The following is a 12,391-nucleotide window of genomic DNA, read 5'->3' as shown; positions in this document are numbered from 1 at the left end:
TTAGTGGTGAGTGGGGATATATAGGATTTGACAATGGAGATGGAGATAAAGATAGAGAGAGATGAGAATTCAGACTTGAGCATGGAAGATAGGGATGCAATTCAAAACAGGAAAGAGGTAAAGGTAAAGTAATTAAGTAGTATTTATTTTAACGGAATTAAGAGGGGGGTGAGGGGGTGAGGTGAGAGAGTGTAAAGGGTTGAAGTTATACTCATACTCAATATAATTACACAACACAATATACTCATCCTTCACTTCCCCTACCAATAATGTTGTTCCGAGTATGAGTAAACTAATCTAATCGATCTTTATATATTGTTACTTGGATATTATATACAGCACAAGACAAAAAAACATTATTATTTTATTTTCCTCTTCATCCTTTCTAAGATCTTGAAAGTTTGTTATACTATATATCTTTTTTGCTAGGGGTAGAAGTGAAGTGATAATATACTCTTATTTTAATCCGTAGGAGATTTTCAGCGGAATTTTCAAAAAGAGCCAGGTTAATTAGTTGATGTTTGTAGCTTTATAGATAGATATACTACTCTAGTAACTAAATCATATATCGATCTATATTCTGAATTCTAGATCTACTATTCTAAGTCTTACCAGATACTCTTTCAGTAGCGTTCGCTAAAAAGTATCTAATTGTAAGATTATCTTCCCCGGGATTTATTTCATCATAATATCTAATATCTAATATCTAATTCTTGATAATCTGCTGAAAAAAATAAAAACAAAAAAAATCACCAAATCCCCCATCCAAATAATCCTCAACCCAAAACAACATCTTTCCATTTTGCCCCCTCTCCACAGGCATCCCTAATAGCATCTTCATGTAACCTACCGATCCCCATTCGTTCCATCACGCCATCATTTCTCGTTTTAACCATCATGATATGTATTTCCATGTAGTCTTCCATTTGGCAGCCTATTTAATTTAATTTAATACGTATATTAAAAATTTATGGAAATTAACTTTGAAATTGTGGTGATGGTATTTTACAGCCATACTCATATTTATATTTAAGGCAAAGGAGGGATAAGAATTTGAAACTCACTTTTTCGGTACGGATGCGCTTCGTGTGGTCGGTTCCAATCACAATAATAATTCGCTTTACTTAATAAAAGGAATTCGAATATGGGTTCGGTGTCTGTACCTCTATTGTCCCAGTCTGCTTCATAGATGGGTGGAATTGGTTGGAATTGGTTGGGGTAGTGGGCTTGAAATGTGGAGGGGAGGAGGATGTATCCGCATACTTGGGAGGTGTTGTTGAGGAGGTGGTAGATTGTCCGATGGGTGGGGTCCCACTATTAGGGTTTGGAGTGTTAATGGGATTGTGAGTAGGAACAGGAGCGAGGTTTTTGGATTGAAATATGTGGAAAAATGGAATGGGTGGAATGTTAAAAACGGACTAGGAACTTACTGGAGGACCGATGGAACCATAGCGCAGGTAGGCTGTTGTGGGACGAATGCGGTACTGAACAGAGATTGTAGAAAAGTATAAGTATTGAGGATCTGACAGTGTTGGAAGTGTTGATTGTAGTGGAACGATTGGAAGATCTGGGGCGAGTAAAACCTTATTATCTTTCGTCCGCCCATATAAATTTGTTGGTGATGAATTAAATGTAGAGTATCCGACGGCTTCTTTTGTTGGTCCAATGGATTGGCACTCGCGTTGCAATATTTCTATACTCTGACCTTTCGGAGACCAAACTGTAAGTACTTTTCCATCTATACATCGATACCAATCAATCCAGGTTTGATTGAGCAGCCATGTTGTTATCTTCTTATGTTCTAAATATTCCGAAGCCCCATATAATCCATAAGAAGCCATTTCCATAGTGTCACCAGACCAACGCACTTGACCTTGCCATCCAGCCCAAGACCAAGAAGGAAATCCTTCCCGTCTAGTAACTTTCCCACATGGTTGCCAGAGTAAAGCCAAGTCAAACATTGCAGATGGTAAACCATAAAATATATCACAATCCATGGCATTACCTTGAGTGTTTAAAACACCTGCAAGCGCATTGATGATATCGGAGGGATAGGTAAGATTGCGAGCCGTGTATGTTTCAACGGCACGAAAGTATAGCACGGAGAGAGAGGTATTTTTTCGACCAATTAACCGCCGTATAGTGTCTGGCTGCTTCAGCTCTTGATCCTGGTTTTTGCCTGTATCGGAGACAACAACTTCAGAGCAGACTGCACTTGTACAGCGAAAGTATATCTGATCATTAATGAATACGATCATTCTCGACGAGAACTGCTCTTCCTGATATCTAATATCTTGTTAGCTCATCAATTTTTAGTCATAAAAATGAGGATGCATACGTCCATCCTCGGCTATTGTAGATCGAGGTATCGACATATGGTTCAAAAGCGTATTGTGCAGCAAGTGTGAGACCTGGCATGATTTCTCGTTTGTGTTGCGATATTTTTCGTGGGACATTCAAACCACTTAGACCATCATCAGGACATCGATCATCAGCGGCACATATCATGAGCAGAGCTTGACTATAAACCAAGCCCATATCTTCCAATGCTTTTTGTTTTTCCTCGAGCCCATCTTGTGTTATACACAAACTATCAATCCAGAGATAGCGTTCTCGTAGTCGTTTTGTGACATCTATCGCATCTTGTATTGTTCGACTGAGCTGGCCGAGATAATCGGTGAGTCCGCCAGGAGTTGATAGATGCTTATAATTTTCCTTCAGCGCGACGAATTTCTTACCAGTTCCCCAAACATAACTCAGGGTTATATATCGGCACTTTTCAGGAGGCTCAACAATACACATTTGTTCCACGTCAATACATTTGAACTCAGCGGGTGTCCGATAAGGTCCAGTCAGAGAAGTAAAACTCTCCCCACACTTGTGGTTTTTCTCGCACCCTTCCATCCAACCTCTCACCAAATCGAAATCAATGAAGGAAGAACCTTCATCCTTTGCATAATGGAGGTATTCCGACCCTAGACTATTTATTGGTCGTAAGGTTATTTGCAGACTACCAGGTTCAAGCGTACTGTATATGCTTACTGATAACACAGCGAAATTGCCATTGGGGGTTTCATCTACATCTTCCGGAGCCGCGTTCTTCCAAAATGCTAGGAAAAGCAATGGCCCAAGATTTGGTGATATGACATAATACGGACCGTTTTTGCTAGTTTCAACGAGTAGCAGACATAATGGACAGGTATCTCGAATCAAAAGATCATTGTAAGATCCTAACTGATAGGCTGAACCCCCTTGATAAGGATCTGATGTGAAAGAGGACGGGGTGATGTTTAGTTTTGAGCATGCAGGGCAAAGATCCGCAATGTTCATTTTGTTCGGAGATCCAGCCAAGCGGGATCTGAGATGTTTCGTCTCCTCTGTGTTTCTCTGATGAAATGAGCAAGTGAAATCCGAATGTCAAGGATAGTCTGAGATTAGGCTACTAAGAGTATTCTTGCTTGCAAATGCAATGATGCTTGATGGTTGAGTACAAAGACAATAGCATAGTGAAAATCAAGAAGATTTTGAAAAGTTGAAGCAGGAATTATACATTCATAGCCAATTATTGATTTTGCGCGGTTGTCGCGAGGAAGTTGTCAAATCTTTAATGTGCTTAGTAATATTGAGCTAAGACAAGCAAGCCCTATGAAGGAACCCATGGAGTAAATACTAAATACTCACAAGGTATACGTATTCATCCCATTCAGCCTCAACCTCAGCATCAGCATAATATATTCATGCCCTGCTAACCTTATCCTCTCCGCACAGCACTCCGGGAACTTCACCGCTTGGATACCTACATTCAGTCTTTTTGTCCACTCCGTCCACTATGTCAACCAGGAAGGAAAGCTCCAACCTCTTTCTGTCCTTCCCATGTGCGATTGATAGTTAATGGGGAAGCTACATGGGGAAGCGTGAATGCCGATGTTTAAACCTCAATGTCGACAGCATGCATTGTATAATCTCAAGAGATTCGGGCTCTTGGCGTTTAGCTTAAATCGGATAAATATTAGACCGCCTCTATCAATTATTCATTGATGTTGTACTCCGTATCTTATTATCCATTTAAACGTCCTCGACTCCTCGTCCACCACGTCCACTCCACTATGGGGGTAAAGTATTATCTTCCTTGAACAGAACCCGCTGTTCATCCCCATCCTATTCATTCGACCCTCAACAGGGCGTACAACACTATGCCGGAAACCTTACAATACCTACTAAATACCGGCGCCCCTCTGAATCATATTCATCCACTTATTTCCATTGTTGGAAAACGCCAAGGCCCTTTCCCAATCAAGCAACCACCCGGTGGATTTTCCGTTAATCTTCATGTGGTACTCGTGCAGCCAGAAAGAGAGGATATCTGTGTGAACGAAGTGAATGACTTCAATTCAATTACTACTGTAATAAAGAACTAGGCGAACGCGAAAGAGACTAGCTCTTTTAGTAAGTCTATATAAGACTTACTACTTTCAATATGTAGCTAGCTCTTTAGACAGAATACAATTAGACATACAGGACCTACGTAATCCGTGGGTGCTACGTCTTCCGTATCCTTCTCGTACCAACAATATCAAAGTGCTCCGTTCTCAAGGCCTGGTGGGTAGCCCTCTCTTTCTTAACACCGATTTGCGTTCGGGTGTTTATATTTTCTGGCCGTATGAGTGTCTTTACTGGTATAACGGAATAGAGCTGCGAACTTGAAACTCTTTCTTTTCTTTCCTTTAAAGATTATTTTTCAGATTTCCAATCATTAAAAATATAAAGATTTCATTCACAATTTCCATTATAAAGTCAACAATATATTGTTAAATATCGAAACGCTTAATAAAAATTTAATTATAAATTATAACGTATAAATAATTCTACTCTCTTTTATTTGTGGGTATAACGTGATTTATCAGTATGTGCATCATATCATGTTGGGTTTCTTGAGACTAGAAAGAGTATCAGATTGAATTGATTGATTCTCTAGCTAAGCAGTTAAGCTGCGAGCATATATTCAAAAAAATGAAGGAATAGGTTGGGTATTCAGCCTTCGGAATTAAAGTGCTTTGAAATCAAAATATTGAAAGCAAACAAACAGTATACCAAAAAGGAAAGAATGAATTAAAAGTTGAGTTTTGTTTGCTCCTTATATGCATATGTACTATATATGCATATGCTGCCAAGATCCCAGGAGGTCAACATATCAGCATGTGCACCACTTTTACCTCAATTATTATCTTTCAATTAAAATAAAATTACAAAAACATTATAAAATAGAATTAAATTATATACAATCTAAAGATCAATTAATGCTGGATCTAATTGACAAGTTCGTGTATTATGTGAAGTACTACTGTATTTGCTATATTGTTGTATAATAACTTGTCTTTTTGTTGAAGAATTATCATTTATATATTCGTTGTATTGTATCTGATCATTTACATTCTTTTGCTTTAATATATTATATCTATTCCTTACTGAAAGTGCTCCTCCTTTTCGTATTAAAGCTTTTTTAGCTCTTCGACATTTACTAAATGCTTCATTTGCTTTACAGAGATTATGAATCTCAACAATTAAAAGTGTATTTGTATAAGCTAGGAGTTCTATACCCTTAGCTAAAGTTGCAATTGTTTCAAATATTGAAGTAAATGAATTCTTTTGATTTCGAGCAATATGATTTTTCACTAAAGTAGATTAAGAGAGAGCTTCAATTGGATTGTGAGGTGTTTGAGATTGTTATATATCAGGATTGGTTGATATTGATCTATTTGATGGAGTTCTTATTCAAATATCTAGTTTTGAAAGTACAATTTCCGGATTAAATGGGATTAGCCCAGCTCCGCGGAACCCAGCTTTACTATTTGATATAGATATTGCTTCGATATATACAGTTTTGAAGACTTGAAAGAATTTGGTTTTGGTAATATGAATAATATGCGTCTTGATAAAATTCTTGATTTGTCGATTATATGAATACTTTAAAGGACTAAAACAGCTGATATCGAATAGTTGAGTTAAATACAAAGAATGAGATAATAAACTAAGTAATATAATATCGTGTTCCTTACAGTATTCCTGAAATGTTGGCGATTTATGACTTTCATGCCTATCAAGCATTAGCATTTGATATCTACCCACTTTCCTATTTTCAGTATGTTTATTGAAGTGCTTAATTCATTCAAGATCTGTCTCATTATTTGTTCATCTATTAATAGTAGGTTTAATAAGCTAATTGTATAGTAAATCATTTTCGGTATATCAATTTGAAAGATGGTATTCGCTTTTTATTATCAAAAACAGAGGTATATTATGATCTTCTCTATCAATACAAATAATCGCTGTAGTTTATTCTTGATTGTCTAATTGTATAGCTTTGCTTTTTCCATATCGATTAGCTTTAGTAACTACTATATATGATGATATTTGTCCTATTATAAAGCCTGTTTCATCGAAGTTGTAGAAATCGCAGTCCAAAATACTATATTTGGCCTGCATATTCGATATCAATCGAAACTATCTTTCAATAAGCTCTGAATCTTCGTAGAGAGCTTTTTGAAAGTCATAAACACGATTAAAACGTATCTTTAATTCTGTATATCGTTTCACAAAACGATGAGCCCAGAGCTTTCCAACCTTCTTCGCACCCTATACTTCGAGTATATAATTCGCCATATCTTCTATATCACTTATTCGAGGACTAAACCCTTTTTCATCCATATCCAATATATATTGAAGAAGCGATTTCTCCTTCAATTCTATCATTTTATGATTTGTTGGTTGATATTCAATAAAAGACAGAATTTCATTCATTCTAAAAGTAAGGGTAATATAAGGTATATTATAGAGTTTTGCAGCTTTCCGAATACTCAAATTTTGAGATATACAAATAGCCTCAATAGCTAAATTGATTCGAGCTTCTTTTGAAGTAGTTTGCATAATTAAATATTGATAAATCGCGTGTTGAAGTTGAAAGGTAATAATTGAGGTAAAAGTGTACAGGGTCCTGATATGTACAGGGTCCTGATAAACCACGTTATAATAACTTTGCTTATATAATCTAGGAACTTCTACAAAACTCTAATAAGTGTCTATAAGATATCGGTGGCTTGGCACTATTTCAAACGCTCCCGGAGAATCATCATCTTTTCGAAACAGAAGTTTAGCCTTACAAATAGCAAGTGTGGAGCATTGGCGATGGAGTCTTCGTCACTCACCGTTTTGTTTCTCTTTTCTATCCCACTCTCATTTTAATTCTTCTTCAAACATTGCATCTCCGTCCACTCATTGCTATCACCGTCCACTATGCACGATGCTCATTCCAATTTTCCATCAATCCACCACATCAAAACCTTGAAGATTATTGTGATTCTGGCAGGGAGTAAAGATATGGCATTACGCGGCCACGTCCTGTACTTTGACTTCTTTGTCAGTCTTATGGGTGTTGCCGACTTCAGTGAACGTTGCCACATCACAGCCCTTGAGGGTATCGTCAAGGTAGCTGCGCATATCATGTCCCCATGTAATCCAGGGGGTTCTTTGGGCAACACAATTGGATTGCGTATGTCGGTGGCTAGGCCTGGTGTAAATCTTTCAAAGCACTTTTCATAGTTGATAAGGCAGAAGCAATTAAGTATATCTACAATGAAGTCAACCGAGTGTTTATGTACTTCATGCTCACTTGCACCTTCCAGTCACGTCTTTCTAGCATTCTACACTCATTTTCTATTGTTTAAGTTTGCTTTCTTTGCCTGTCATGAGGGTTCAAATTTGCCATATAATTGGCGCCTTTCTCTTACCTTTGGCCGTTGGTGCTACAAATTCTTCCTCGGTGGAAGGGCTATTGAGTTCTAATAACGGTAGGTCAATGTGGACAAATTCGAACAGAAGTATTCTTGCTAACTATCTTTCAGTTGATCTTGGGGCTTGGACCGCAGCTTATAAGCAAGCTCAAGCTTTCATCGCCGGACTTTCCAATGAAGACAAACTTAGCTTGATCACCGGCAGCGATGTCAAATCAGCAAACTGGACCTCTCTTGTATTTTTAGATGGAACTCAAGGCCCACAAGGATACGAATATGTTACTGGTTGGTCAGAAACATCTGCACTTGCGCATTCTTGGGATAAAACCATGATGTGGAATCAGTTTAAAGGAATTGCCGCCGAATTCTACAACAAAGGTGTACAGGTTACGAACGCTCCAACGTCTCAGCCTCTTGGTCGAACTCCTTGGGGTGGTCGTCTTGTCGAAACTATGGGACAAGATAGTTACCTCAATGGTATTATGTTTGGACTTGGTGTTAAAGCCTTCACAGAAACTGGAATGTATGTTCAATCTGTCCTTACCTGATCTCCAATTCTACATGGGTGTTTCATCTTCTCAATCATCTTCATTTCATTGTAATAAACTGACTCCGCGTGCGCAGCATTTCCGGAGGCAAGCATTTCCTTCTCAATGAGCAAGAAACCAATCGACAATCAGGCAAAAGTGGTATCGCTCCATACACGTCCAATGCTGATGATAAAACCCTTCATGAGACATACCTCGCACCATTCTATGATGGTGTTAAGAACGGATTGGGTGCTGTCATGTGCGCCATGACCCAAGTCAATGGCACACTCTCCTGCGAAAACTCAGATCTTTTAATGCATTATCTAAAGACCGAGCTAGGATTCCCAGGACTTGTATACCCTGATGTAAGTGGCCAATCAACTGCTTTTGGTTCAGCAAATGGAGGTCTTGACTATGGAAGTTCGAGAATCTGGAGTAACTCCTCTATTACGACTGGTCTCTCTAACGGCACTCTGTCGCAAGCACGACTTGACGATATGGCCATACGAAATGTCATAGGATACTACTATGTCAACCTCAACAACGGCAGCCAGCCTTCTTACGTCTCATCTTCAGCATACCGTGATGTTCGGGCCAATCACGGTACTATTGTGAGAGAAAATGGTGCGGCTTCCTTGGTTCTACTCAAAAATACCAATAATGCTTTACCCCTTTCGAAGCCATTAAGCATGGCCGTCTTCGGTTCACACGCTGGACCCGCCATGGCTGGACCAAACTACGCTTTTACTATCGATAACACTGAAATGACATACCAGGGACATCTTGCTGGTGGTTCTGGTTCTGGTCAGACTTCTTTCCCTTACCTCATTACTCCTCAACATGCTCTCACCATTCAAGCCAAAGAGGATGGCACTATGATACGTTGGATCTTAAACAACACCTATACTAGTACGATCTCCGGAGGCTTTGGAAGTTTTACCAAGAGACAGGAAATAGTAGACTTTGGTGGAAATGGAACTGCTCCAACGCGGGGTAAGAATGGGACCACAGGCTTCGGTGGCGGTGGCGGGTTCCCTGGACTCAGCGGTGGAACTGCCCTCACTCAAGATATTTCTAGCTATGCTTCTGATGCAGAAGTATGCCTCGTATTCTTGAATGCATTCTCCGGCGAAGGCGCTGATCGCACCGAACTCCGAAACACCGAACAAGATTCCCTTGTCACTTCTGTCGCAGCCGAATGCAACAACACAATCGTCATAATCAATACCGTCGGTGCCCGACTCGTTGACACTTGGATCGAGAACGAAAACGTCACAGCCGTTGTCTATGGTGGACTTCTCGGTCAAGAGTCCGGTGATTCCATCGTCGATGTTCTTTACGGAAATGTCAACCCATCAGGCCGTTTATCCCACACCATCGCCAAAAATGAATCAGACTACAATGTAGAAATCTGCACAACCCACGTTTGCAACTTTACCGAGGGTAACTATATCGATTACAAATACTTTGACGCGTATAATGTTACACCCAGATTTGAATTCGGATTCGGTTTAAGTTATACCAATTTCACTTACTCGAATCTCGGAGTCGAAATTATCAATTCCACCGCCCTGGCTTCCACATACCCTACTGGTATCTTATCCGTAGGAGGAAAAGAAGATCTCTGGACAGAGGTCGTATCCGTCAATGTCACCATATCCAATTCCGGCTCAGTAGCAGGAAATGAGATTGCACAATTGTATTTAGAGTTCCCAGTTGAGGCAGATGAACCCGTTAGACAATTGAGAGGATTTGAAAAGACGAGTTTGTTGGCGGCGGGTGATTCAGAGACGTTAGGGTTTAAGCTTCGGAGAAGAGATTTGAGTGTTTGGGATACGGTAGCCCAGGATTGGATGGTGGTTAGGGGCACTTATGTTGTGAATGTTGGGGCGAGTTCGAGGGATTTGAGGGTCGTGGGGAATGTTGTTGTGGTTTAGGGTGGGGGGTTGATTTGTATTGTTTGTGTATATATACTTTGGGTACTTTATAATTGGAGGATGTATATATTTATGAGAATTAAGAGTTATGTTTAATCCTTCTTGCAAGTCATTTTTACGGCTGATGGTGATGGCTCAATACTTTGAGTATTATAAATCTTGTGGGACATCACTTGAGTTATGTAATAATGAAGCACTTCATCGCATATTCAATGCCTTTCCCTCATGATTTTGAATAGATTATCAATTCATCAATACCACACATCTGCAGTCCGAAACCCAAACATCAAACACCGCACACTTATTACTGCAAAAAACCCCCACACCAATAATCCCTCTTAAACTAACTCCCTATTGCCAAGAGTAGCCCTCATCTCACCTCATCCCACTCCCTCACTTCTCCAAATCAAAATCTACCTCACAACCCTAAATCCCTCCTCCGCACCTTCTTCCTGCTTAGAATCCAAATCCAAATCCTTCTCCTCATAACTCATCACCCGCGCATAATAAGGTCCTTTCCTCAGATCCCAGCAAATTCTCTTGATTTAGGAGCAGCCCCATTGCAATTCTCAGTCTACCTACAATAGGTGAGAGCAACAGGTTCTTATAACATAAGTCATCAATCATAGATAGAGATAGAGATAGAGATAGAGATAGAGATAGAGATAGAGATAGAGATAGAGATAGAGATAGAGATAGAGATAGAGATAGAGATAGAGATAGAGATAGAGATAGAGATAGAGATAGAGATAGAGATAGAGATAGAGATGGAGATGGAGATGGAGATGGAGATGGAAATGGGGAGTTGGGAGAAAGGGGAATAGATATATATGTGGATGAGATAAGACAAAACGGACATACCTTCCCATCACTAGTATTACGTACCCAACCGATTATTCCCTGCGCTTTTGCTTTTTTTTGGGTGAAAGTGCGGAAATTTACACCTAATTTTTTGGAGAGAAGGGGAGGGGGTTAGGTATTTTTACTTCTTGAGTGGGTAGTTGGAGGAGATGGATAGATACTGTGGATTTTGTATGGTTGAGAGATGGATGTTTGAGTGAAGTTATGCTATGGGGTGAGGCTTAAATTTAATCATAAAGCTTACCTTGTACTTGGCCGCTTACTGTAAATGCTATCTGTGGAGATTTTATTAGTTGTTTATTCTAGATCTAGATACTGGATGTATGGAGGGATTGCGGTGTTAAGAGGGATGAGAGGGATGTTTGGGGTCACGGTAAGGGAGAGCTTCACGTACTCGTTTGGTTATGGCTTCGGTGGGTTGATCCATTTTTCAAAAATGGTAAGATGTGAAGTTAAGTATACCTCTAGTTTGTATAGGATGAACTGAAGTTAATTATAATCAACTTGATAAATTGCGATTTTCTGGATGTATTTCCATGTCATTGTCAACCTATAAGATCTTCATGCACCAATTCGTCATTGTGGCAGCAATGTGGCTGAAAGATATAGCTGAATGACTAATCATTTCCACCAGCCACGAAAGCAAATTCTCACCGCTTTCCTTCTCCATCGGCAGAACCAGCAATCTTCAAAAAAAGTTTCTCAAACCCCAAACCGATTTCCGAATCCCCAGCTTCTCAATTTAGCATTCCTCATCTACTCATCACACAATGCCAAAACAAAAAGCTCCCAAGGGCGCATCGAAAGATGTTTCCTCTACTGCAGAAGTTAATGATGCTCGATTTTCGAATTTCTCGACCGATCCAAGATTTCGTCTTCCTTCGAAGAAACAAACAAGGACTAAGATTGATAAACGATTTTCGCGTATGTTGAAAGATGAGGATTTTTCTAATTCGGCAAAGGTTGATAGGTATGGGAGGAAATTGAGTGGTAGTGGGAAGAAGAAGGCGCTTGAGAGGTTGTATGTTGATGAGGATGAGGATGAGGAGGATAGTGAGAGTGAGAATGAAGATGAAAATGGGCTTGGAGAAGATGTGGAAGTGGAGGATGATGAGGTAGTGGAGAAGGAATTGAGAAAAGCAGCTGCGGCGTATGATCCTGCAAGAGGTGGTGGGTTTTCTTCCTCGGAAGATGAGGCCAAGGATGAGGATGAAGATGGAGGAGTGGAAATTGACCCTTTTATTGGTTTTCCGAATATGCAAGCAGAGCAGCAGGC

The 12,391-nt window shown here is 39.7% G+C and overlaps 4 protein-coding genes across 4 annotated transcripts; 2 read left to right on the top strand and 2 right to left on the bottom strand.

Annotated features, from left to right (window-relative positions):
• Positions 1-776: 776 nt before the first annotated feature.
• Positions 777-3,330, bottom strand: SS1G_14072 (hypothetical protein; the record flags this gene model as incomplete). Its single annotated transcript, XM_001584925.1, has 4 exons — positions 777-934; positions 1,065-1,314; positions 1,431-2,286; positions 2,339-3,330. 4 exons carry the CDS (start codon positions 3,328-3,330, stop codon positions 777-779), a joined length of 2,256 nt encoding a protein of 751 aa, XP_001584975.1.
• Positions 3,331-4,217: 887 nt separating this feature from the next.
• SS1G_14071 (predicted protein) lies at positions 4,218-4,331 on the bottom strand (the record flags this gene model as incomplete). Its single annotated transcript, XM_001584924.1, has 1 exon — positions 4,218-4,331. The coding sequence occupies one exon, from the start codon at positions 4,329-4,331 to the stop codon at positions 4,218-4,220; it is 114 nt and encodes a 37-aa protein (XP_001584974.1).
• Positions 4,332-7,290: 2,959 nt separating this feature from the next.
• Positions 7,291-10,254, top strand: SS1G_14070 (hypothetical protein; the record flags this gene model as incomplete). The annotated part of the gene is made up of 3 exons (XM_001584923.1): positions 7,291-7,546; positions 7,899-8,310; positions 8,412-10,254. 3 exons carry the CDS (start codon positions 7,291-7,293, stop codon positions 10,252-10,254), a joined length of 2,511 nt encoding a protein of 836 aa, XP_001584973.1.
• A 1,631-nt stretch (positions 10,255-11,885) lies between these two features.
• On the top strand, positions 11,886-12,349 carry SS1G_14069 (hypothetical protein; the record flags this gene model as incomplete). Its single annotated transcript, XM_001584922.1, has 2 exons — positions 11,886-12,265; positions 12,331-12,349. 2 exons carry the CDS (start codon positions 11,886-11,888, stop codon positions 12,347-12,349), a joined length of 399 nt encoding a protein of 132 aa, XP_001584972.1.
• Between the last annotated feature and the right edge of the window lie 42 nt (positions 12,350-12,391).

Source organism: Sclerotinia sclerotiorum, genomic scaffold, assembly GCF_000146945.2.
Source record: "Sclerotinia sclerotiorum 1980 UF-70 scaffold_29 genomic scaffold, whole genome shotgun sequence".
In the NCBI taxonomy this organism is placed as follows: Eukaryota; Fungi; Ascomycota; class Leotiomycetes; order Helotiales; family Sclerotiniaceae; genus Sclerotinia; species Sclerotinia sclerotiorum.
The sequence above is the reverse complement of the archived record's forward strand: the minus strand, read 5'-3'. Positions and strand labels throughout refer to the sequence as shown.